This window comes from Oryctolagus cuniculus, chromosome 19 (assembly GCF_964237555.1).
Source record: "Oryctolagus cuniculus chromosome 19, mOryCun1.1, whole genome shotgun sequence".
In the NCBI taxonomy this organism is placed as follows: domain Eukaryota; kingdom Metazoa; phylum Chordata; class Mammalia; order Lagomorpha; family Leporidae; genus Oryctolagus; species Oryctolagus cuniculus.
In genome coordinates, this window is record NC_091450.1 from 5514736 (window position 1) to 5542477 (window position 27742).

The following is a 27742-nucleotide window of genomic DNA, read 5'->3' on the forward strand; positions in this document are numbered from 1 at the left end:
TACCTCCTTCTTTGATGACCCTCTTCTTTCCACTGCGATATCACTCACAAAGATCTTTCATTTAGGTCTTCTATTTTTTTCCAGAGTGTCTTTGCTTTCCATGCCTAAAATACTCTCCTGGGCTCTTCAGCCATAACCGAATGCCTTAAGGGCTGATTCTGAGGCCAGCATGCTATTTAGGATATCTGCTATTCTATGAGTCTGCTGTGTATCCCGCTTCCCATGATGGATCGTTCTCTCCCTTTTTGATTCTATCAGTTAGTATTAGCAGACACTAGTCTAGTTTATGTGATCCCTTTGACTCTTAAACCTATCAGTGTGATCAATTGTGAACTGAAATTGATCACTTGGACTAGTGAGATGGCATTGGTACATGCCACCTTGATGGGATTGTATTGGAATTCCCTGACACGTTTCTAACTCCACCATTTGGGGCAAGTCCAATTGAGCATGTCCCAAATTTTACATCTCCTCCCTCTCTTATTTCCACTCTTATATTTAACAGGGATCACTTTTCAGTTAAAATTTAAACACCTAAGATTAATAATGTTCAAGATCACTAGCCATCAGGGAAATGCAAATCAAAACCACAATGAGGTTTCACCTCACCCCGGTTAGAATGGCTCACATTCAGAAATCTACCAACAATAGATGCTGGAGAGGATATGGGGAAAAAGGGACACTAACCCACTGTTGGTGGGAATGCAAACTGGTTAAGCCACTATGGAAGTCAATCTGGAGATTCCTCAGAAACCTGAATATAACCATAGCATACAACCCAGTCATCCCACTCCTTGGAATTTACACAAAGGAAATGAAATTGGCAAACAAAAAAGCTGTCTGCACCTTAATGTTTATTGCAGCTCAATTCACAATAGCTAAGACCTGCAACCAACCCAAATGCCCATCAACAGTAGACTGGATAAAGAAATTATGGGAAATGTACTCTATAGAATACTATACAGCAGTCAAAAACAATGAAACCCAGTCATTTGCAACAAGATGGAGGAATCTGGAAAACATTATGCTGAGTGAATTAAGCCAGTCCCAAAGGGACAAATATTATATGTTCTCCCTGATCAGTGACAACTAACTGAGCACCAAAGGGGAAACATGTTGAAGTGAAATGGACACTATGAGAAACAGTGATTTGATCAGCTCTTGTCCTGACTGTTGATGTACAATGTAATACTTTATCCATTTTAGTATTTTTTTGTTTTGTTATACTACTCAGTTTTCTATTTAAAGCAATGGCTTTTTACACCAACTCTAATCCATAAATGTTCTTAGGACACAGTAATAGCGAGATATACATAGTGTGTATTGATCTCTTTGAGAAACTTTAATTTCCACCAGAAATTTTCAAAGCAACATGTAAGTAGAAAAAAATATAAGCAAGCTTTTAAAGATCTTGGATCCCATTATATAGAATGAGTAGCTGAAATCAGCAGCTATAATTCCATCAGTATTTCACTTTTATCCACTAACCAAAAATTGTTTATTCTTGCATCCCACATAATTTTAATCTGTGTATTTAAAAATTATTTTTCCTCATAATCATCTTTTTGTGATTATAAATAGGTTTACATGCACTTTGAAGATGAGTTACTCTTTCTCTTGGTTACAGATATGTGATATGGTAATTTTTATAACAGATGTTAGTTTTGAACCAAGAAATGGTGATTTTTTTCATAAGAAAGAACTCTGGCTTAATTTCTATGAAATTGCTTTTTGAAAATTTCTATCTACATGGTAAGCCAATTGAGATATTGTGATGGTGTTGATTTCTTTCAGTGATGCTTACCATCTATTTTAACCATTGTGCCTTTTATTATTGTATGTGGGGGGGGGGGCAAGATGGCAGAATAGTGAGGGCGCGCACCGATAGTCTGGGAAAATTTAGTTTAATAAAAGTGGAGTTACGGTAGCCTCAGAAAAAGGACCAGGAAAAAATTGCAGAGGAAACCCTTCTGGATCTAGTGGCTGTGACTCAGAGGACCTACTGGGAGAACAAGGTCACCCACCGCGCGGAAGCCGAGCCGCGGGAGCCACAGGGTCTGCGCGCCAGTGCAGGAAGGGGAGTGCATGTCACACAGACACCAGCGGGGAGAGTTGGGATGCCCAGGGCTCCGAGTCCACACTTCGGCGCTGGAAGGGGAGGTGAGCTCAATAACCCGAGACATTGGCGGGGAAACGGCGGTCAGAATCTAGGGGGAGCGGGAAAGTGCACCGGACTCACTACCGTAGAGAAGGAAAAAATGTGGAGGGTTTCTCTCTCCGACAACCTTGCAAAGGTTGCAAGGCTGAGAGGCTTGCAAGAGTTTGCAAGAGTTTGCAAGAGACAAAGAGCAGGCCCCCTCTGGATTTACATAACAACAGGGGAGAGCTAAGGAACTGAGTCACTACAATTCAGTAGCCCAAGCAACCCAGTGGGAGTCCAGAGGAGAAACAGAGCCTGCACAGACTCTTTGGGTAGAAGCCAGAGACTGGAAGCTAAACACCATCAATTCTGCACAGCCATGCGGTGCGGTATTATTTACCTCCTGAATAAATAAATGAAATAAAATAAAATAAAAATAAATAAATAAATAAATAGAGAGAGAGAGAAGAGGATACCAAAAAATGGAAAAATCTTCCATGCTCATGGATTGGAAGAATCAACATCATCAAAATGTCCATTCTCCCAAAAGTAATTTATAGATTCAATGCAATTCCAATCAAGATACCAAAGACATTCTTCACAGATCTAGAAAAAATGATGCTGAAATTCATATGGAGGCACAAGAGACCTCGAATGGCTAAAGCAATCTTGTACAACAAAAACAAAGCCGGAGGCATCACAATACCAGACTTCAGGACATACTACAGGGCAGTTGTAATCAAAACAGCATAGTACTGGTACAGAAACAGATGGATAGACCAATGGAACAGAATTGAAACACCAGAAATCAACCCAAACATCTACAGCCAACTTATATTTAATCAAGGATCTAAAACCAATTCCTGGAGCAAGGACAGTCTATTCAATAAATGGTGCTGGGAAAACTGGATTTCCACGTGCAGAAGCATGAAGCAAGACCCCTACCTTACACCTTACACAAAAATCCACTCAACGTGGATTAAAGACCTAAATCTATGTCCTGACACCATTAAGTTATTAGAGAACATTGGAGAAACCCTTCAAGATATTGGCACAGACAAAGAGTTTCTGGAAAAGACCCGGGAGGCACAGACAGTCAAAGCCAAAATCAACTATTGGGATTGCATCAAATTGAGAAGTTTCTGTACTGCAAAAGAAACAGTCAGGAGAGTGAAGAGACAACCGACAGAATGGGAAAAAATATTTGCAAACTATGCAACAGATAAAGGGTTAATAACCAGAATCTACAAAGAGATCAAGAAACTCCACAAAAACAAAACCAACAACCCACTTAAGAGATGGGCCAAGGACTTCAATAGACATTTTTCAAAAGAGGAAATCCAAATGGCCAACAGGCACATGAAAAAATGTTCAAGGTCACTAGCAATCAGGGAAATGCAAATCAAAACCACAATGAGGTTTCACCTTACCCCAGTTAGAATGGCTCACATACAGAAATCTACCAACAACAGATGCTGGCGAGGATGTGGGGAAAAAGGGACACTAACCCACTGTTGGTGGGAATGCAAACTGGTCAAGCCACTATGGAAGTCAGTCTGGAGATTCCTCAGAAACCTGAATATAACCCTACCGTTCGACCCAGCCATCCCACTCCTTGGAATTTACCCAAAGGAGTTTAAATTGATAAACAAAAAAGCGGTCTACACCCTAATGTTTATTGCAGCACAATTCACAATAGCCAAGACCTGGAACCAACCTAAATGCCCATCAACGGTAGACTGGATAAAGAAATTATGGGATATGTATTCTTTAGAATACTATACCGCAGTAAGAAACAAGGAAATCCAGTCATTTGCAACAAAATGGAGGAATCTGGAACACATCATGCTGAGTGAAGTAAGCCAGTCCCAAAGGGACAAATACCATATGTTCTCCCTGATCGGTGACAACTGACTCAACACCAAAAAGGAAACCTCCTGAAGTGAAATGGACACTATGAGAAATGTTGACTTGATCAGCATAGACCTGACTGTTAATGGACAACTTAATACATTATCCCTCTTAGTAGATTTTTTTTGTCTGTTCTACTTAATATGACTGGTTTAATTCTGTAATTATCACACAGTTATTCTTAAGTGTTGCAAATTAACTGAAATGTGATCCCTGTTAAACATAAGAGTGGGAATAAGAGAGGGAAGAGATGTATAATTTGTGGCATGCTCGGGCTGACTTGCCCCAATTGGTAGAGTTGGAAACATACCAGGGATTCCAGTTCAATCCCATCAAGGTGGCATGTGCCAATGCCATCTCACCACTCCAAGTGATCAATTTCAGTTCACAATTGATCATAATGAAAGGACTAAGAGTCAAAGGGAGCACATAAACAAGTCTAGTACCTGCTAACACTAACCGATAGAATAAATAAAGGGGAGAGTGATCCAACATGGGAAGTGAGATACTCAGCAGACTCATAGAATGGCGGATGTCCTAAATAGCACTCTGGCCTCAGAATCAGCCCTAAAGGCACTCGGATCTGGCTGAAAAGCCCATGAGAGTATTTCAGGCATGGAAAGCCAAGACACTCTGGCAAAAAGATCTCTGTGAGTGAGATCCCAGTGGAAAGAACAGGTCTTCAAAGAGGGAGGTGCCTTTCTCTGAAGGGAGGAGAGAACCTCCACCTTGACTATGACCTTGTCTAAACAAGATAAGAGTCGGAGAACTCAGAGGGCTTCCATAGCCTTGGAAACTCATGACTGGTGCATAGGGAGATTACTGATGCCATAAACAGTAGTGTCAATTTGTAAAGTCAACAACAGGAGTCACTGTGCACTTACTCCTCATGTAGGATCTCTGTCCTTAATGTGCTGTACATTGAGGCTTAATGCTATAACGAGTACTCAAACAGTATATTTCACTTTGTGTTTCTATGGGGGTGCAAACGGTTGAAATCTTTACTTAATGTACACTAAACTGATCTTCTGTAAAAAAAAAAAAAAAAAAAAAAAGAAATTATCACTTCCCAACTTGACTCTCACTGGGATTAAACATGACAGTAGGTCTGATCTGATTTCATCATCATTTAAAAAAAATCATCTATTATTTTTCAGTTTATGTCTCTGTGTGGGAGCAAACTGTTGAAATCCTTACTTAAGGTATACTAAGCTGATCTTCTGTATATTAAGATAATCGAAAATGAATCTTGATGTGAATGGAAGGGGAGAGGGAGTGGGAAAGGGGAGGGTTGTGGGTGGGAGGGACGGTATGGGGGGGAAGCCATTGTAATCCATGAGTCGTACTTTGGAAATTTATATTCATTAAATAAAAGATAAAAATAAATAAAAAATAAAAAAAATAAAAATAGTGACAGTACAATCGACACAGCCTTTATTTAAACAACAATATAGAGAAGAAATATATTAACATTGCTGACAGAAATTAGTATCCAAGCTACACTTGAATATTTACTTCTTTTTAATTAATAAGAATAAAAGTAAAAATATTTTTGAATGTAAAAATCATGAAAGGTTTGATTAGCTGTGTGTATTTCTATAATGTCATGATAATAGTAACTAAAGGTCTCCTGTGTGAAGTTTGTCAAATCAGACTGAAAGAAGAAACTAGTAAACCTATGGACATCTTGAACTATAGTAGATGTTGAATTAAAAGGATTATAAGTTCTGCACAAGATAGATATCGAATTATTTAGATATAAGAAAAGTATAATTCCATACAGTTGAATTAATCAGATAGGCATCTATTTTACTAGAATTATTTATATGTTCACAAAAACATCTATTTCAGTACAACTATTTTGATTATGTATTTGAACTTTATTTGAAAGGCAGAAAGAGAGAGAGAGAAAGAGATGACACTGAGAGAAAAAGATATATCATATATCTTTGGTTAAATGCCCAAATTCCCACAGCCAGCAGAGGGCTGTGCCAAAGCCAGGGGCCTATAACTCAATGTGGCACATTGCATTGTACATGGAGGATAGCAATGCAAGTACTTGAACCAACACCTGATGACACTCAGGGTGTGCATTATCAGTAAGATGGATGAGAATCAGAGCCAAAATCCAAGCCCAGGCACTGCAGTATTGGCTGTGAGCATCTCAAGCAGTGTCTTAACTACTGCACCACATGATCACTACAAGACAACCATTTTTATCACCAACCTGTTAAAATCAAAAGCTTTTCCATAGTACATTATGCAAAATATTAAGTATCCTCTTATCAGAACTGATAAGCACCAACGGACTAACAGTGGCATAGACATTGACCACAATACACTGAGCACCCAAGATAACTGAGTCATATGTCCACAGTACCATGGAGGAAGAGGAGATGATGAAGTCCACCCAGTACATGACCACAAAGAAACTAACCAGCAGCAAGATGGTCTGGGTGGCCCTTTTCTCTGGGGAGGACCTTGGGGAGAGGCTGGTGCTGTGAAGGTGCTGGGACCTCCGCTGATGCCTGGACAGGAGAGTCACCATGTACACACTTGAGAGCAGCATGACACCCACAAGGAAGACGTCCCTGGATGTTAACAGTGTGAACATTAAACCCCTGATATCATGGCTCATGGGGTAAAATGAGCAGTATTTAGTGATAGCCATCAGATTGGTCTGGGTCACATTGGAAGATGCCACAGTGTGGAAGAGTGTGCTAGTACTGAAAGACAAACATATCAGCCATATGAAGAAGAAGAAATATAGGATGAAATGTGTGGATTTATACTTAAACTGTGCCAGCCAGGAGGTGCTGGGGCTGATTGTGATGGCCTGGATGATGCTCAGGAGACAGGTGGTGCAGATGGAGAGGCCCCTCATTACTCTGTTGATGTAGAACAAAGCCTTACACTTGAAGTCATTCCAAAAACTTAGCAACTCAAACAGTTCTGGAGAGAACAAAAACAACACAGTGATGAGCAATGCAATGTGGACAAAAGCCTGGTGACAGATGGTGAGGTCAGTGGGCTTAGGCCTGCGATTCAGCAAGAATGTGAAGGTGTGGAAGAGGAAGAGGAAGGTATTGGCTGAGATTCCAAAGCCAGTTTGTGAAAGAAGATATTTATTAATAGAGACATAAACAGAAGGTATACTCATCTTAATATCAGGATAAAACACATGGGTGTCTGAAAAAGCGAACAAATATTGGAGGTTTCACATTATCAGCAAGCATTATTCTAACTAGTAGATGTTTCCATTCTAACGTCTTATCTTCACAGTGATCTGGGATTTTTTCTTAGTTTCCACTTCAGAAATCCCTTAGGTGAACTTTCTTCTATTCAGGAGAATATTGTCAAAGTCCAACTTCAAGTATCAGAAGGAAAACACATAAATTTTCCACCTTGAGATGTACAAGAATTTGCAAAACAATCATTTCATGGTAATGCTTTTATTGCTAATTAGTACTAAATACTTAATATTTAATTCTTAAATGCTCAATAGTTAAAATAATTCCCTTCAAGTTTTTTTTATTTATTTACTTGAGAGGTAGAATTACAGACAATGAGAAGGAGAGAAAGAGAAAGCCTTCCGTTGGTTCACTCCCCAAATGGCCACAATGGCCAGAGCTGCACCAATCCAAAGCCAGGAACCAGGAGCTTCTTCCTGGTCTCCCATGCAGGTGTAGGAGCTCAAGGACTTGGGCCATCTTACACTGCTTTCTCAGGCCATACCAGAGAGCTGGATCAAAAGAGGAGCAGCTGGGACTAGAACTGGCACTCATAAGGGATGCTGGCGCCGCAGGTGGAAGATTAACCTACTGTGCCATGGCGCCCCTTTCAAGTCTTAATTAAGGAAAGTTCACTGCTAAATTTTTGCCATTACTTTAGTATGCTATTGCCTAGATGCAGATATTATGGTCTTTCTATAATTCTTTCAAATAAATAACTCTTATAAGAAGACTTACCATGAAGTGTGCAGCCAGAGATCAGAATCAAAGAGGAGAGCAATGAAGAAGCCTTTTACAGGAACTGAGGGGACATTTTAGATACAATGATTTGTCATTTTAGAGAAACTCTGTAAGATCCTCACCCTTACAGTAATTTATTATATTCAGGGAATTATTACTTCAGGAAGGATATAATTTCCATATAGATTTTTGTATTTTGCTTGGTTTAGATAAAATTACATAATCTATATTACAGAAAACTACATTATGCTTTATTATTAAATCGACAAAATTTTTTTCATCAATTTGAACTTACTTTGTGAACAATTGTGAAACCTAAAACTGGTCATCCACAGCACAAAGATCTTTTGAGAATTTGAGAGGAGATGTACAAAGTATAACTCTCTTTATGTAAAGTCTTCAAAGTTTTTTTTTAATTTCCATGACTTTTATTAAATGGTGATAATCAGCACCAAGAAAATGTATCATTGGTTGGTATACTTTTGTGCATGCTGCCCTGAAGTGTATAGATGATGTTTTTATACTAGATTTTTCCCTTGCTGTCTAGTTTGGCATGCATCTGTAGTTAGCAATCCATAACAATTGTATTATCATTTCATGAAAGCCATAAAAGTTAAAAGAGAAAACAATCAATATTCCAAGAAAAATGGTTCAGATTGATAATTTACTTTCTTTTCAAAATTATTTTTTTAAATTATTTAAGGTATACAAATATTATGTATTTCCTATATACAGATTCAGGAACATAATGATATCACTGCCTCCTTGTTTGTCATAATGAGGAGAGAGTGAGTCACAGCAGCAGTGTAAGGTACGGGTTTAGAAGGGACTGGAGAACCTGCTCTTCCTGTGCTGCAGTTCCCTGCCTTGGACAGTGGAGCATCCTGCTCTCAATAGTTCCCCTGACAAATTGTAGAAAATGCATTAAGACTACTAAGATAGACTGAGCCATCTCCAGTGTCTACATAGAGAAGTCAAGGGTGTCTACTGATTGTCTTGAGGCGTTCTGTGCTCATCAGAAAGGGATGAACAATTATGATTATTTTGTACACTATATTTCCAGGAGAAGAGTTACTAATTCTATGTTTGCTTTGTGTCATTTCATTTGTTATATTTTAATTGATAAATAATGTGCACTTTTATTTATGAGGTACAATGCAGTGCTAAGAAACAAATAACATCACAGAATGATTCAATCATATTGCTTAACATCTACCTCACTTTTACTCCTCTTTGTGGTGAGGACATTTCAAACTTATTCCATTAGTAATTTTGGAATACACAGCACATTAGCTGTAACAGAGTCACCAGGCTCTGAAACTAATCTGTAGCACCTGTGTTTTTTCAAACTTAACTGTACATTATGCTGTCATTTAAAACCACCTGATATGTCTGTTGAATTTATGCATTGCTATGAAATTTAGCATTATATTAATGAAGTTAATATTAAGTTGGAATTTCAGATTATGAAAAATAAATAATTGCAACTTTAAAACAGTAAATGTACTAAAATTAGAGGATTCATTTACTAAAAGGAAAACTAAATTATTAAAATTCTTTAAAAAAGTATTAATAACAATTTAAACAGTTTCAAAATACTTAAATATAACATAATAACAAATTTAACATAATCCTAAATTTAAGAAAGCAAAAGCAAGAGTGAAGCATTATAAATTAGACTTGTTTTTCAAAACATAAAATATTATATTATTAATATATTAAGTGAAGCAGAAAAATATTAAAATGTGATAAAAATAATTCAAATAAAAGAAACGTAATAAAAGTGAAAATACCAACAAAATAAAGCATTAAAATTAAATAAACCAATTGAAATGAAATAACTGAAAAATAAAAAAACAGTAAAATAAAATATTAAAGTACTATAAAAAGGGTTGAAATGAACTAAACAAGTTGGAATAAATATACCATCAAAAGGAAACAAAATAAATATTAAAAGCAATTCCAATTTATATATAAAATCATGTAACTATGAATGTTCTCTCTGGGATCTATGAATTATGGCCTCATAAGACAAAAAATTGAATTGTGTCTGCAAAAATCTATAATGTTTTATTTTTTTGATTTTGTAATAAAGAAGGCTGAAAGTATAAGAACAGTCCTTTAGTCCCATGTCATTGAGATCTTCCCACATCCAGCAACCCACTTTTCTGTGGAGCAATCACAAGGCCAGAGCTGAGAAGCATGCACTCACCCACCTCTATAGGGAGTCCATGGATGTGGGTTGAGGCTCCCTGTATGTGGTTATAAGAAAAAAAAATGCAGTGAGCTCATCTCCCACCTGACCCACAATTCTCATGTCACCCGTGGAACAGGGCAAGCTTGGGCTTTGAGATTGGAACAAGCAAGAGACACTACAGGGGAAAAGTGGAGAAGCAGTAGCAAGAACATCTGGGTTCCAAATTTCCCCACATGGGAACAGATTTTCCTATCCTGTGTTGGCCTGAAGGGACTGCATGATGACAATCCCTGTCAGTTACACAGAAATCTTGTAATTTTCTCAGGTGCAAAATGAGTCATTGCCACAGCAGATTGCCAATGTTTTCTGGTCTCTTTAGAAGATTCCCTGTGACCTCCTCACATCTCTTCCATCAAACATCAGGTTGTACATGATAAAAACATAAAATGTGACATGTGAAATAATTAAACTTTAATTATTCTTGATTATATAATGCTGCATTGTGTCACATTGGAATAAGCTCAGCCTGCAATGCTGGTCTCATTTCTAGGCAATGGTTGGAGTTCTGGCTGCCCCACTTCAAATCCACCTCCCTCCCAATAGCCATTAGGGGCATTTGCAGAATGAATCAGCAGATAGATCTCTTTCTCTCTTCCCATTCCCAGCCTCCCTGCCCACCATGTGTTTCTGTCTTTGTAAACAGAGAAAAAATAAAGTTTCTGCTTCTTTGCAAATTGTTTCCTGGCCTCTTATTTCTATAATAAGCTGAGGAGAAGAATCCACCAAACTCTCTCCGGTAACCACCCTCCCCTCGGTGCCCAGTAACATTCCCTTACACTTTCTTTGCATTTGGAGCCTATGAATTTCTGCATTCCAGTTCTTCATACATACAGAAACATTATTATAAAGTAGATTTTATAACATTCTTATGTTAACTATAATACCTAGTATAATGCAGAAGCCAGTGCTGTGGCGTAGTAGGTAAAGTCGCTTCCTAAAGTGCCAGCATCCCATATGGGCAATGGTGGTCCACTTCTGATCCAGCTCTTTTCTATGGCCTGGGAAAGCAGTAGAAGATGACCCAAGTCCTTGAGCCCCTTCACCCACTTGGGAGACCCAGAGGAGGCTCCTAGCTTCAGATTGGCACAGCCAATTTCAGCCAATTTCAGCCAACTGGGGAGTAAACAAGGAAATGGAAGACCTTTCTCTCTCTCTGCCTCTCCTTCTCTCTGTGTGTAACTCTGACTTTCAAATAAATTTGTGAGAAAAATACCTAGTATAATGTAAAAACTTTGTAAATAGTCCTTGTACTATATTTTGTTGGGAATAATGAAAAGAAAGCCAAGATGTATATCTTGAGTATGTCCACAATATTTTTTGAATATTTTTAATCAGTAGGTAGTTGATTCTGCAGCTATGAAAAGCCTGGATATGAAGAAACAATTTTGTTTTTCTTTTAAATAGTTGTAATTATATTGATGTAAAATTGAAAGGTATATCTTATATTTAAAATATACATGTGTGATCATCATTTAATAATTTAAATTTCTTTGATAATAGCACTCTTAAAATGTATACTCACATACCATCTAATGAACAGATTTACTGGAGTAGCTGTTTATTTTCTCACTAGAACTGTGTAATACCAAACTCTTAAATATTTGCTACTTTGAAATAAAAGCAATAGCTAACTTGGTCACTAACACAAAGGTTGCTGTTTGGAAAGAGATAGATGAACTTGAGGATGAAGAGGGATGAGTGTTTAATTAATGGTATGGTAGAAATTGGAATGCATGCACTAATATATCCTCTGTTCAATTATCTCACAGTGGCCAGTGCAGGCAAGTCAAAGGCAGGAGCCAGGAACACCATCCAGGTCTCCCTCATAGATAGCAGAGGCCCAAGCACTTGAACCATCATCTACTGCCTTCTGGAATGCACTAACAGCAAGCTGCATCAGAAATGGAGTAGCTGGGTCTTGAACCAGCTGTTTGATATGAGTTGCATCCCAAGCAGTGGTTTTACTGGATGTATCAAATAAAACTTTCAAAAATACAAATTAGCAACCATTTCCCTGAGGCAATTCTACAGGCTCCCATTTGGTATGTCCAATCATTACTGGTCAAAGTGTGAGTACATACTCTCTCTCTCATTTTACAGATTTATTTATTTGAAAGTTACAGAGAGGCAGATGCAGAGAGAGAGAGAGAGAGAGAGAGAGATGTTTTCCATCTGCTGGTTCACTCCATAGATGGCAATTGCGCTGATCCGAAGCCAGAATCCAGGAGCTTCTTGTGTGTCTCTCACATGGGTGCAGGGGCCCAAGGACTTGGGCCATCTTTTATTGCATTCCCAGGCCATAGCAGAGAACTGGATTGGAAGTGGGACAGCCTGGACTCAAACCGGACCCCATATGGGATGCTGGCACTGCAGGCAGCAGCTGGACCCACAACACCACAGTGCCAGCCCCACGTATATGCTCTTTAACAAACTAGATAGTAAAGATGTTACACAGTTGGGCTTCAAATACATTTACGTAATACATTTATCTAAAGTAAATGAAGTCACTTACCATAAATTCCATTAAAACATTCCAACATCAATTGAAATTTTCACTCTAATCTCATAAAATGTTTCATTTTCATATTCTCACAGTCAGAATATAGCTACAGTTAGAACTTTATCAACAAATTTGTGGTGACAGTGCACAGTAGTCTTTTGGTCAAGGAGTGCCATAAATGTCTCATCTATCTCCAGGGACATCTAACATGGACTTTGCAGTTGACGTTGAGCCCTCAGGTAGGGATGAGGGTGAGACATTCATATCATTCCTGGATATTCATTCTGTTTAATATGTTTAATATTTAATATTAAATATCCTAGATATTTAATGTCTACTTTCTGATTGTCATGTTTCCCTTCTGGGCTGGAAATTCTCTCAAACTACAGGAAATAGAGGTAATGATTTTAGGAACCTTCAATGTTGGTGCACAGAGACTCAAATCAATCCACTAACCTTCCAAGAGCATTGCTTTAAGATCTCCGTTTCAACCATTAATATCCAGTTATTAATCCTATTTCCTGCCAGCGCCGTGGCTCACTAGGCTAATCCTCTGCCTTGCGGCACCAGCACAAGGTTCTAGTCCCGGTCGGGGCGCTGGATTCTGTCCCGGTTGCCCCTCTTCCAGGCCAGCTCTCTGCTGTGGCCCGGGAGTGCAGTGGAGGATGGCCCAAGTGCTTGGGCCCTGCACCCCATGGGACACCAGGAGAAGTACCTGGCTCCTGCCATCGGATCAGCGCAGTGCACTGGCTGCAGCACACCAGCCGCGGCGGCCATTGGAGGGTAAACCAACGGCAAAGGAAGACCTTTCTCTCTGTCTCTCTCTCACTGTCCACTCTGCCTGTCAAAAAAAATTTTTTTTAGATCCTATTTCCTAATAACTTTTTAAATGTTTATGCATTGCCAGAACTAATCACTTGACAACCATCTTTACACTTTTCTCAGCCTCATGTCAATCACTCAAATATATTAGCACCTGTAAGAACCATACGGGTATGTTGAGACAATAAATCCATTACAGCTTTTCAAATGGCTAATTAATATTGCATCAATACAGGTAGATGCTTGTGACACCCATGCAAAAGTGTCCTCTCAACTACAGCATTTAGCATGACTAAGACACCACAAATGAAAGAAGCAGTTTATATTCATAAACAATCTGGCATGCTTGTGTATGCAGCACATAAGCAACTTCAGTCTGGGAGATACACTTTCTGTCAAGATGTAGGAAGGGAATGATGGTTCTCTTTACCACATAAAAGCATCCAGCTGGGCACTGGTTTGTGGCCCAAATTCTCCTTTTATAATCCAGCTCCCAGACAACCCAATGAGAAAGTATCAAAAGATAGCCCAAGTGGTTGGGCCCTGCCACACATGGGTGAGACCCAGGCCCCTGTGTCGCGAGTTCCACATGACATAAGACCCCAGGGACACTGTCCAGGGGGAAGAGTGCTGAGCCAGGCTGATAAACTAATGTAGCAGAGGGGTGGCCCTCTGGCCACAGTCAGCTCCCCCTTAGTGACTCGAACAGGTGGCAAGTGCTCATCATCCAAACAAATGGAGCATTTCTCCCACATCAGCACCCCAGAAGCTGCATCCCCCAAGGCCCTCTCTGGGGCATCTCCCATGTCCTAGGGTCACATCTGCCTGGACTCTGCTGATTTTGTAGAAGTTCAAGGCTCCTGGGACTGCTTTACCTGCCTCTGGTCAGCTCTCCGGAACAACCAGTTCTACTATTCCCTGTTAAGTGGGACTATATTTCCACACTTGTGCATATCTTTGAGAAATGATGCTAGACCCAGGGACAGCATCATAATGGGTTGTTATCAGGAAGGTCAAGTTTCATTTATCTATTTATCTAAAAGGCAGAATTACAAGAGGTGGAAAGACAGAAATATTCCATCTGCTGGTTCACTCCCCAAATGGCGACAACTGCTCTGGTGATCCAGGTAAAAGTCAAGTGCATGGAATTCCATCCTGGTCTCAAATGTGGGTGGCAGGGGCCCAAATAGTTCGGTCATCTTCTAGTTCTTTATCATTAGCAAGGAGCTGGATTGTAAATGAGGCGGCTAGGACTTGTACCAGCATTGCAGGCAGTGCCACAATGCCAGTCCCATGAAATTGCCAACTTAATTTTTTAGAAAACTTTTATTTAATAAATATAAATTTTGAAAATACAACTTTTGATTTATAGCAGTTTTTACCCACATAACCACCCTCCCACCCACAAACCATCCCATCTCCTACTCCCTCTCCCATCCCATTCTTCATTAAGATTCATTTTTAATCATATTTATATACAGAAGATCAACTTAGTATATACTAAGTAAAGATTTCAACTATTTGCACCCACACAGAAACACAAAGTGTAAAGCACTGTTTGAATACTACTTTTACCATCAGTTATCATAGTACAACATATTAAGGATATAGATCCTACATGGTGAGTAAGTGCACAGTGACTCCTGTTGTTGATTTAATAATTTACACTCTTATTTATGATGTCAGTAATCACCTGAAGCTCTTGTCATGAGCTTCCAAGGCTATGGAAGCTTCTGGAGTCACAAACTCTGACCTTTTTTGACAGGGCCATAATCAAAGTGGAAGTTCTCTCCTCCCTTCAGAGAAATGTACCTCCTTCTTTGATGGCCTGTTCTTTCCACTGGGATGTCAAGAATGCCAACTTTCAACACTTGCTCAGGAATGTCGCTTCTGACCAGAATACAAATTATTTCCACATACATTATAAAACAACCCTGCCTCTCACTTGAGACTTATATTTAGCAATTTCTGCTTTTTATGAAAATGACTTAGGCATTAAATATCAGTTTTGGCTAGAGCAGTTGATTAGCAGGATTTTGAAATAAAATTACTTATGGAAAAATAAATAAAAGTGAAAATAATAACTTCCATAATATGAACAAATAATAAGATATCAATTTCCAAAGGATAATTCTGGATTAAAGTGTGTGTCATAATTGTGGAAGGGCTGTGTGTATGTGCATGTAGGGGGTAGAGCATCAAGCCTTTAGCTGGTGACTGCTTCCAGCTTGTTATGTCAATGGAGTAACACTTTTTAATTCAAGTACCTAATGTAAAATTATTCTTTTTATGTTTTAAGAATCAAACAAGTGAATTCTTCAAGGATTTTGTGGTTGTCTTTATATATGTACATTTCATGGTATAAATTTGTATTTGAAAAAAATTTTAAGGAAAATTAAAAAGTAACTAAAATTAGCCATTTACAACTTTATAATAAACAATTGATAGTCATAAAAACATTTTTGGAGGAAGTAGCAATATTGTAATCTCACTGACACTTATATCCTATCTATACTACATATATTTAAGAACAGAAGGCCAACTTGAATCTCTTCATTTCACGTACACCCTATGCTTTGCAAGCCTCACACATCTGCACAGAATTCTGTACCAACACTTACCTTTCACATTTTTCAAGACTGCAACAATTCAGAGGACATGTCCTGGACAGAATATTTACCCAGCAAGGGCTCCTCCAATAAGGAGCTGAGGCTAACTCCAGCTTTGGGTGTCTAATAAGAATGAACTTTGTATCCCACAAACCTGTATAAATTTCTTCCTGTTTACTTTTAAACTTTTGACATGCTTGAATCTCTTTGACTACACCCACAGTTGACTACAACATGGGTATTCCCTTTGCATTGCTCTGCTGTTCCCCAAATAAATCTCATTATTCCTTAGAGATTCTGATTATTATGTTATGCACATCACTGAAGGCTTTTCCAGGTCTTCATTCATTCTCTAAAGTTTAACTGTTATGCACATTCCAGTCCTACATTTGTTGGGCTCAAAAAAATCTGCCCAGAGGCCAAGAGAAGGAGCTTGCAAAGGAAAACAATGCGTGCTCAGATATTTTTCTTAAAGGTATATTCTTAAAAATCTGTCATTTTTACCTCCAAGGATTTGTTTTATATATAAAATAGCATTATATATATAGTTATTTATGATTTTTGAGCTGTAAAAGTCAAGTGATTTGCATTGCCAGATTTGTCAAAATTTTGTAAGAAATATCACCGCATTGGGGGACGGAGCCAAGATGGCAGAATAGTGAGGGCGCACACTGACAGTCCGGGAAAAGATAGTTTAATAAAAGTGGAGTTACGGTAGCCTCAGGAAAAGGATCAGGGAAAAACTGCAGAGGAAACTCCTCCGGATCTAGTGACAGTGACTTGGAGGACCTAAGGGGAGAGCAAGGTCGCCCACCGCATGGAAGCTGAGCCACGGGAGCCACCAGGGCCGCAGGACCCGCCAGACACACCGGAGCTGCAGAGTCTGCGTGCCAGCACTGGAAAGGGAATTGAGCTAAAAACCTCTCAGTAACCTGAGACATTGGCAGGGAAAGGCAGAAAAAGCCTGCAGAGAACGAGGCCTGAAACCCCATTGGGGAAAGTTCACCAGGCTGCCTGGAGGAGAGAAAAAATCGAATAAATAAGGGGAACCGGCACGGACATTTAGCCTCTCTCTCCACTCACCTTACAAAGCCGAGCAAGACAAAGGTCAGGCGCCATTTTACATAAGTAAAGCAGTGTGCGCCATTTTGCATATGTAAAGTGGGTGGCTCTCATTAGCCAAGCAGAAAAACCTGACTCTGGTAAGCAAATGAATACCCACAGGGGCCAGATTTCATACATCAACTACTCTCAATTCCACTCAGTTGTGTGGAATTACTTCCCAACTGAGTCAAAAAAAAGAGAGAGAGAGAGAGAGCAAGAGAACAATCAGGGTGAATCACCTTTGGCACACCCTTAACCCTGTAGAACCAGAGCTCTCTGGCCACACCCATCACAGCCTCTAAGGATCCATCAAAAGCAGACAGTCCTCTTAATCTAGAGTCACAGTATAACAAGAAAAAAAAAAAAAAAAAAAAAAAAACAAAGAATATCTCCAATATGACGACAAACAAACACAAAAGCCGAGGTAACAAGGACAAGGAAGACATTACGACGCCCCCAAATGAAACAGACACCCCAATTCAAGATTAAAAGACACAGATTGGCTGATTGGGTTAAGGAACAAAACCCATCTATTTGCTGCTTAGAAGAAACACATCTTTCCAACAAAGATCCATACAGACTGAAAGTGAAAGGCTGGAAAAAGATATACCATGCCAACAGAAATGAAAAAAGAGCGGGCGTAGCCATCTTAATATCGGACAACATAAACTTTACCACAAAAACTGTTAAGAGAGACAAAGAGGGACACTATATCATGATTAAGGGATCAATACAACAAGAAGATATAACAATTATCAATGTATATGCACGTAATTATAGGACACCGGTTTATTTAAAAGATTTGTTAAGGGACTTAAAGGGAGACTTAGACCCCAATACAGTAGTACTGGGTACTTCAATACCCCACTCTCAGAAATAGACAGATCAACAGAACAGAAGATCAACAAGGAGACAGTAGATTTAAACGACACTATAGCCCAAATGGATCTAACAGATATATACAGAACTTTCAATCCTACAGCTAAAGATTTTACATTCTTCTCAGCAGTACATGGAACCTTCTCTAGGATTGACCTCATACTAGGCCATAAAGCAAGTCTCAGCAAATTCAAAAGAATTAGAATCATACCATGCAGCTTCTCAGACCATAAAGGAATGAAGTTGGAAATTAGCAACTCAGGAATCCCTAGAGCATATGCAAACACATGGAGATTGAACAACATGCTCCTGAATGAACAATGGGTCATAGAAGAAATCAAAAGAGAAATCAAAAACTTTCTGGAAGTAAATGAGGGTAACTGCACAACATACCAAAACTTATGGGATACAGCAAAAGCAGTATTAAGAGGAAAGTTTCTATCAATAGGTGCCTACATCAAGAAATTGGAAAGGCACCAAATAGATGAGCTTTCAGTGCACCTCAAGGATCTAGAAAACCTACAGCAAACCAGACCCAAATCTAGTAGGAGAAGAGAAATAATTAAAATCAGAGAAGAAATCAACAGGATTGAATCCAAAAAAACACTACAAAAAATCAGCCAAGTGAAGAGCTGGTTTTTTGAAAAAATAAACAAAATTGACACCCCATTGGCCCAACTAACTAAAAAAAGAAAAGACCCAAATCAATAAAATCAGAGATGAAAAAGGAAACATAACAACAGACACCACAGAAATAAAAAGAATCATCAGAAATTACTACAAGGACTTAATGCCAGCAAACAGGGAAACCTATCAGAAATGGATACATTCCTGGACACATGCAACCTACCTAAATTGAACCAGGAAGACATCGAAAACCTAAACAGACCCATAACTGAGACAGAAATTGAAACAGTAATAAAGGCCCTCCCAACAAAGAAAAGCCCAGGACCAGATGGATTCACTGCTGAATTCTAACAGACATTTAAAGAAGAACTAACGCCAATTCTTCTCAAACTATTCAGAACAATCGAAGAAGAGGGAATCCTCCCAAATTCTTTCTATGAAGCCAGCATCACCTTAATTCCTAAGCCGGAAAAAGATGCAGCACTGAAAGAGAATTACAGACCAATATCCCTGATGAACATAGATGCCCACTCTCACCACTGCTATTCAATATAGCTCTGGAAGTTTTAGCCAGAGCTATTAGGCAAGAAAAAGAAATTAAAGGCATTCAAATTGGGAAGGAAGAACTCAAACTATCCCTCTTTGCAGATGACATTATTCTTTATTTAGGGGACCCAAAGAACTCTACTAAGAGACTATTGGAACTCATAGAAGAGTTTGGCAAAGTAGCAGGGTATAAAATCAATGCACAAAAATCAAAGGCTTTGTATACACAGACAATGCCATGGCTGAGGAAGAACTTCTAAGATCAATCCCATTCACAATAGCTACAAAAACAATCAAATACCTTGGAATAAACTTAACCAAGGACGTTAAAGATCTCTACGATGAAAATTACAAAACCTTAAAGAAAGAAATAGAAGAGGATACCAAGAAATGGAAAAATCTTCCATGCTCATGGATTGGAAGAATCAATATCATCAAAATGTCCACTCTCCCAAAAGTAATTTATAAATTCAATGCAATACCAATCAAGATACCGAAGACCTTCTTCTCAGATCTGGAAAAATTGGTGCTGAAATTTATATGGAGGCACAAGAGACCTCGAATAGCTAAAGCAATCTTGTACAACAAAAACAAAGCTGGAGGCATCACAATACCAGATTTCAGGACATACTACAGGGCAGTTGTAATCAAAACAGCATGGTACTGGTACAGAAACAGATGGATAGACCAATGGAACAGAATTGAAACACCAGAAATCAACCCAAACATCTACAGCCAACTTATATTCGATCAAGGATCTAAAACTAATTCCTGGAGCAAGGACAGTCTATTCAATAAATGGTGCTGGGAAAATTGGATTTCCACATGCAGAATCATGAAGCAAGACCCCTACCTTACACCTTACACAAAAATCCACTCAACATGGATTAAAGACCTAAATCTACGACCTGACACCATCAAGTTACTAGAGAACATTGGAGAAACCCTTCAAGATATTGGCACAGGCAAAGAGTTTCTGGAAAAGACCCGGGAGGCACAGGCAGTCAAAGCCAAAATCAACTATTGGGATTGCATCAAATTGAGAAGTTTCTGTACTGCAAAAGAAACAGTCAGGAGAGTGAAGAGACAACCGACAGAATGGGAAAAAATATTTGCAAACTATGCAACAGATAAAGGGTTAATAACCAGAATCTACAAAGAGATCAAGAAACTCCACAAAAACAAAACCAACAACCCAATTAGGAGGTGGGCCAAGGACCTCAATAGACATTTTTCAAAAGAGGAAATCCAAATGGCCAACAGGCACATGAAAAAATGTTCAAGGTCATTAGCAATCAGGGAAATGCAAATCAAAACCACATTGAGGTTCCACCTCACCCCGGTTAGAATGGCTCACATACAGAAATCCACCAACAACAGATGCTGGCGAGGATGTGGGGAAAAAGGGACACTAACCCACTGTTGGTGGGAATGCAAGCTGGTCAAGTCACTATGGAAGTCAGTCTGGAGATGCCTCAGAAATCTGAAGATAACCCTACTGTTCGACCCAGCCATCCCACTCCTTGGAATTTACCCAGAGGAATTTAAATTGGCAAACAAAACAGCAGTCTGCAGCCTAATGTTTATTGCAGCACAATTCACAATAGCTAAGACCTGGAACCAACCTAAATGCCCATCAACGGTAGACTGGATAAAGAAATTATGGGATATGTACTCTTTAGAATACTATACCGCAGTAAGAAACAACGAAATCCAGTCATTTGCAACAAAATGGAGGAATCTGGAACACATCATGCTGAGTGAAATAAGCCAGTCCCAAAGGGACAAATACCATATGTTCTCCCTGATTGGTGACAACTGACTGAACACCAAAAAGGAAACCTGTTGAAGTGGAATGGACACTATGGGAAATGGTGACTTGATCAGCATAGCCCTGACTGTTAATGAACAACTTAATACACTATCCCTCTTAGTAGTTTCTTTGTCTGTTCTACTTAATATGACTGGTTTAATTCTGTAATTAATTCACAGTTATTCTTAAGTGTTGAAATTTAACTGAAATGTGATCCCTGTTAAACATAAGAGTGGGAATAAGAGAGGGAAGAGATGTATAATTTGGGACATGCTCAAGCTGACTTGCCCCAAATGGTAGAGTTAGAAACATACCAGGGGACTCCAATTTAATCCCATCAAGGTGGCATGTACCAATGCCATCTCACCACTCCAAGTGATCAATTTCAGTTCACAATTGATCATAATGAAAGGACTAAGAGTCAAAGGGAGCACATAAACAAGTCTAGTACCTGCTAACACTAACCGATAGAATAAATAAAGGGGAGAGTGATCCAACATGGGAAGTGAGATACTCAGCAGACTCATAGAATGGCAGATGTCCTAAATAGCACTCTGGCCTCAGAATAAGCCCTAAAGGCATTCGGATCTGGCTGAAAAGCCCATGAGAGTATTTCAGGCATGGAAAGTCAAGACACTCTGGCAAAAGATCTCTGTGAGTGAGATCTCAGTGGAAAGAACAGGTCTTCAAAGAAGGAGGTACCTTTCTCTGAAGGGAGGAGAGAACCTCCACTTTGACTATGACCTTGTCTAAACAAGATAAGAATCGGAGAACTCAGAGGGCTTCCATAGCCTTGGAAACTCATGACTGGAGCATAGGGAGATTACTGATGCCATAGACAGGAGTGTCAATTGGTAAAGTCAACAACAGGAGTCACTGTGCACTTACTCCTCATGTAGGATCTCTGTCCTTAATGTGCTGTACACTGAGGCTTGATGCTATAACGAGTACTCAAACAGTATATTTCACTTTGTGTTTCTATGGGGGTGCAAATGATTGAAATCTTTACTTAATGTACACTAAACTGATCTTCTGTTAAAAAAAAAAAAAAAAGAAACTATCAATTCCCAACTTGACTCTCACTGGGATTAAACATGACAATAGGTCTGATCTGATTTCATCATCATTTAAAAAAAAAATGATCTATTATTTTTCACTTTATGTTTCTGTGTGGGAACAAACTGTTGAAATCCTTACTTAAGGTATACTAAGCTGATCTTCTGTATACTAAGATAATCGAAAATGAATCTTGATGTGGATGGAAGGGGAGAGGGAGTGGGAAAGGGGAGGGTGGTGGATGGGAGGGACGGTATGGGGGGGAAAGCCATTGTAACCCATGAGACGTGCTTTGGAAATTTATATTCATTAAATAAAAGATAAAAAAAAAAAGAAATTTAATGCTATAACGAGTACTCAAACAGTATATTTCACTTTGTGTTTCTATGGGGGTGCAAACTGTTGAAATCTTTACTTAATGCATACTAAACTGATCCTTTGTAAAAAAAAGAAAAGAAACTATCAATTCCCAACTTGACTCTCACTGGGATTAAACATGACAATAGGTCTGATCTGATTTCATCATCATTAAAAAAAAATCATCTATTATTTTTCACTTTATGTTTCTGTGTGGGAGCAAACTGTTGAAATCCTTACTTAATGTATACTAAGCTGATCTTCTGTATATTAAGATAATCGAAAATGAATCTTGATGTGAATGGAAGGGGAGAGGGAGTGGGAAAGGGGAGGGTTGTGGGTGGGAGGGACGGTATGGGGGGGAAGCCATTGTAATCCATTATTCGTACTTTGGAAACTTATATTCATTAAATAAATAAAAAAAATAAATAAATAAATAAAATAAAATAAAAATAAAAATAAATTAAAAAAAATAAAAAATCCAAAAAAAAAAAAAAGATCAATCCCATTCACAATAGCTACAAAAACAATCAAATACCTTGGAAGAAACTTAACCAAGGATGTTAAAGATCTCTACGATTAAAATTACAAAACCTTAAAGAAAGAAATAGAAGAGGATACCAAGAAATGGAAAAATCTTCCATGCTCATGGATTGGAAGAATCAACATCATCAAAATGTCCATTCTCCCAAAAGCAATTTATAGATTCAATGCAATTCCAATCAAGATACCAAAGACATTCTTCGCAGATCTGGAAAAAATGATGCTGAAATTCATATGGAGGCAAAAGAGACCTCGAATAGCTAAAGCAATCTTGTACAACAAAAACAAAGCCGGAGGCATCACAATACCAGATTTCAGGACATACTACAGGGCAGTTGTAATCAAAACAGCATAGTACTGGTACAGAAACAGATGGATAGACCAATGGAACAGAATTGAAACACCAGAAATCAACCCAAACATCTACAGCCAACTTATATTTGATCAAGGATCTAAAACTAATTCCTGGAGCAAGGACAGTTTATTCAATAAATGGTGCTGGGAAAACTGGATTTCCACGATCAGAATCATGAAGCAAGACCCCTACCTTACACCTTACACAAAAATCCACTCAACAAGGATTAAAGACCTAAATCTATGACCTGACACCATCAAGTTACTAGAGAACATTGGAGAAACCCTTCAAGATATTGGCACAGGCAAAGAATTTCTGGAAAAGACCCGGGAGGCACAGGCAGTCAAAGCCAAAATCAACTATTGGGATTGCATCAAATTGAGAAGTTTCTGTACTGCAAAAGAAACTAGTCAGGAGAGTGAAGAGACAACCGACAGAATGGGAAAAAATATTTGCAAACTATGCAACAGATAAAGGGTTAATAACCAGAATCTACAAAGAGATCAAGAAACTCCACAAAAACAAAACAAACAACCCACTTAAGAGATGGGCCAAGGACCTCAATAGACATTTTTCAAAAGAGGAAATCCAAATGGCCAACAGGCACATGAAAAAATGTTCAAGGTCATTAGCAATCAGGGAAATGCAAATCAAAACCACAATGAGGTTTCACCTCATCCCGGTTAGAATGGCTCACATACACAAATCTACCAACAACAGATGCTGGCGAGGATGTGGAGAAAAAGGGACACTAACCCACTGTTGGTGGGAATGCAAACTGGTCAAGCCACTATGGAAGTCAGTCTGGAGATGCCTCAGAAACCTGAATATAACCCTACCGTTCGACCCAGCCATCCCACTCCTTGGAATTTACCCAAAGGAATTTAAATTGGCAAACAAAAAGCGGTCTGCATCCTAATGTTCATTGCAGCTCAATTCACAATAGCTAAGACCTGGAACCAACCTAAATGCCCATCAACGGTAGACTGGATAAAGAAATTATGGGATATGTACTCTTTAGAATACTATACCGCAGTAAGAAACAACGAAATGCAGTCATTTGCAACACAGTGGAGGAATCTGGAACACATCATGCTGAGTGAAATAAGCCAGTCCCAAAGGGACAAATACCATATGTTCTCCCTGATCGGTGACAACTGACTGAACACCAAAAAGGAAACCTGTTGAAGTGAAATGGACACTATGAGAAACGGTGATTGATCAGCATAGCCCTGACTGTTAATGAACAACTTAATACACTATCCCTCTTAGTAGATTTTTTGTCTGTTCTACTTAATATGACTGGTTTAATTCTGTAATTAATACACAGTTATTCTTAAGTGTTGAAATTTAACTGAAATGTGATCCCTGTTAAACATAAGAGTGGGAATAAGAGAGGGAAGAGATGTACAATTTGGGACATGCTCAAGCTGACTTGCCCCAAATGGTAGAGTTAGAAACATACCAGGGGACTCCAATTTAATCCCATCAAGGTGGCATGTACCAATGCCATCTCACCACTCCAAGTGATCAATTTCAGTTCACAATTGATCATAATGAAAGGACTAAGAGTCAAAGGGAGCACATAAACAAGTCTAGTACCTGCTACTACTAACTGATAGAATAAAGGGGAGAGTGATCCAACATGGGAAGTGAGATACTCAGCAGACTCATAGAATGGCAGATGTCCTAAACAGCACTCTGGCCTCAGAATCAGCCCTTAAGGCATGTGGATCTGGCCGAAAAGCCCATGAGAGGATTTCAGGCATGGAAAGCCAAGACACTCTGGGAAAAAAAAAATGACCTAAATGAAAGATCTCTCTGAGTGAGATCCCAGTGGAAAGAACAGGTCTTCAAAGAAGGAGGTACCTTTCTCTGAAGGGAGGAGAGAACCTCCACTTTGACTATGACCTTGTCTAAACAAGATAAGAGTCGGAGAACTCAGAGGGCTTCCATAGACTTGGAATCTCATGACTAGAGCATAGGGTGATTACTGATGCCATAGACATGAGTGTCAATTGGTAAAGTCAACAACAGGAGTCACTGTGCACTTACTCCTCATGTAGGATCTCTGTCCTTAATGTGCTGTGCATTGAGATTTAATGCTATAACAAGTACTCAAAAAATATATTTCACTTTGTGTTTCTATGGGGGTGCAAACTGTTGAAATCTTTACTTAATGCATACTAAACTGATCTTCTGTAAAAAAAAAAAAAAAAAAAGAAAAGAAAAGAAAAAGAAATTATCAATTCCCAACTAGACTCTCACTGGTATTAAACATGACAATAGGTCTGTTCTGATTTCATCATCATTTAAAAAAATCATCTATTATTTTTCACTTTATGTTTCTGTGTGGGAGCAAACTGTTGAAATCCTTACTTAATGTATACTAAGCTGATCTTTGTATATTAAGATAATCGAAAATGAATCTTGATGTGAATGGAAGGGGAGAGGGAATGGGAGGGGGGAGGGTTGTGGGTGGGAGGGACGGTATGGGGGGGAAGCCATTGTAATCCATAGGTCGTACTTAGGAAATTAATATTCATTAAATAAAAGTTAAAAAAAAGATTATGAAGATGATGAGATAGAAGAAATGCAAGAAGCAGATCTCAAAAAATTGATAAGAACATTAAGAAGTTCTCAAAAACAAATTCTCGAACTACAGAAATCCTTAATGGACAAAATAGAAAATCTCTCTCATGAAAATGAAATATTAAGGAGGAATCAAAATGAAATGAAACAACTAGTAGAAAATGAAACTGTGAAAGTGACGAGAAATCATAATGAAGTGCAGAATTCAATAGATCAAATGACAAACACATTAGAGAGCCTTAAAAACAGAATGGGTGAAGCAGAAGAGAGAATATCAGACTTAGAAGACAGAGCACAGGAAAATATACAATCAAACCAAAGAAAAGAAGAGGAAATTAGAAATCTAAAACATATTGTCAGGAATCTTCAGGATACTATTAAAAAACCCAACATTCAGGTTCTAGGAGTTCCTGAAGGCATGGAGAGAGAGAAAGGATTAGAAGGCCTTTTTAGTGAGATATTAGCAGAAAATTTCCCAGGTTTGGAGGACAGAGACATCCTAGTACAGGAAGCTCATAGAACCCCTAATAAACATGACCAAAAGAGATCCTCACCACGACACGTGGTAATTAAACTCACCACAGTGAAACATAAAGAAAAGATCCTAAACTGTGCAAGAGAGAAACGTCAGATTACTCTCAGAGGATCTCCAATCAGACTCACAGCTGACTTCTCATCAGAAACACTACAAGCTAGGAGGGAATGGCGAGATATAGCTCAGGTACTAAGAGAAAAACTGCCAGCCCAGAATATTATATCCTGCTAAGCTCTCATTTGTGAATGAAGGTGAAATAAAGACCTTTCATAGCAAACAGAAATTGAAAGAATTTTTTCTCCCTGATCAGCGACAACTAACTGAGCACCAAAGGGGAAACTTGTTGAAGTGAAATGGACACTATGAGAAACAGTGACCTGATCAGCTCTTGTCCTGACTGTTGATGTACAATGTAATACTTTATCCATTTTAGTATTTTTTTGTTCTAGTACTATTGGTGGAACTCTGTAATTAACACACAATTATTCTTAGGTGTTTAAATTTTAACTGAAAAGTGATCCCTGTTAGGAATCTGGAAAGCATTATGCTAAGTGAAATAAGCCAGTCCCAAAGGGACAAATACCACTTGTTCTCCCTGATCGGTGACAACTAACTGAGCACCAAAAAGGAAACCTGTTAAAGTGAAATGAACACTATGAGTAACGGTGATTTGATCAGCCCTTGCCCTGATTGTTGATGAACAACTTAATACGTTATCCCTCTTAGTAGTTTTTTTGTTTATTTGTTCTACTTAATACTTTTGGTTGAATACTGTAATCAATACACAGTTATTCTCAAGTGTTGAAACTTAACTGAAAAGTGATCGCTGTTAAATATAAGAGTGGGAGTAAGAGAGGGAAGAGATGTGCAATTCGGGACATGCTCAAGCTGACTTACCTCAAACAGTAGAGTTAGAAACATACCAGGGGATTCCAATTCAATCCCCTCAAGGTGGCATGTACCAATGCCATCTCACTAGTCCCAGTGATCAATTTCTGTTCATAACTGATCATAATGATAGGACTAAGAGCCAAAGAGAGCACATAAACAAGACTAGTGTCTGCAAATACTAGGTGATAGAATAAAAACGGGAGAAAACGATCCAACATGGGAAGCGAGATACAC

The 27742-nt window shown here is 38.7% G+C and overlaps 1 protein-coding gene and 1 pseudogene across 1 annotated transcript; both read right to left on the reverse strand.

The window, feature by feature from the left end:
- LOC127487913 (PHD finger protein 6 pseudogene) overlaps window positions 1-27742 on the reverse strand; it is a 59706-nt pseudogene that overhangs the window by 4448 nt on the left and 27516 nt on the right.
- On the reverse strand, window positions 6288-7211 carry ORYCUNV1R1645 (vomeronasal 1 receptor oryCunV1R1645). Its single transcript, NM_001167328.1, has one exon. It carries the CDS (start codon window positions 7209-7211, stop codon window positions 6288-6290), a length of 924 nt encoding a protein of 307 aa, NP_001160800.1.

Coding starts and splice junctions, on each gene's coding strand:
- ORYCUNV1R1645 (NM_001167328.1), bottom strand. CDS start 7,211: ATGAGTATACCTTCTGTTTATGTCTCTATTAATAAATATCTTCTTTCA.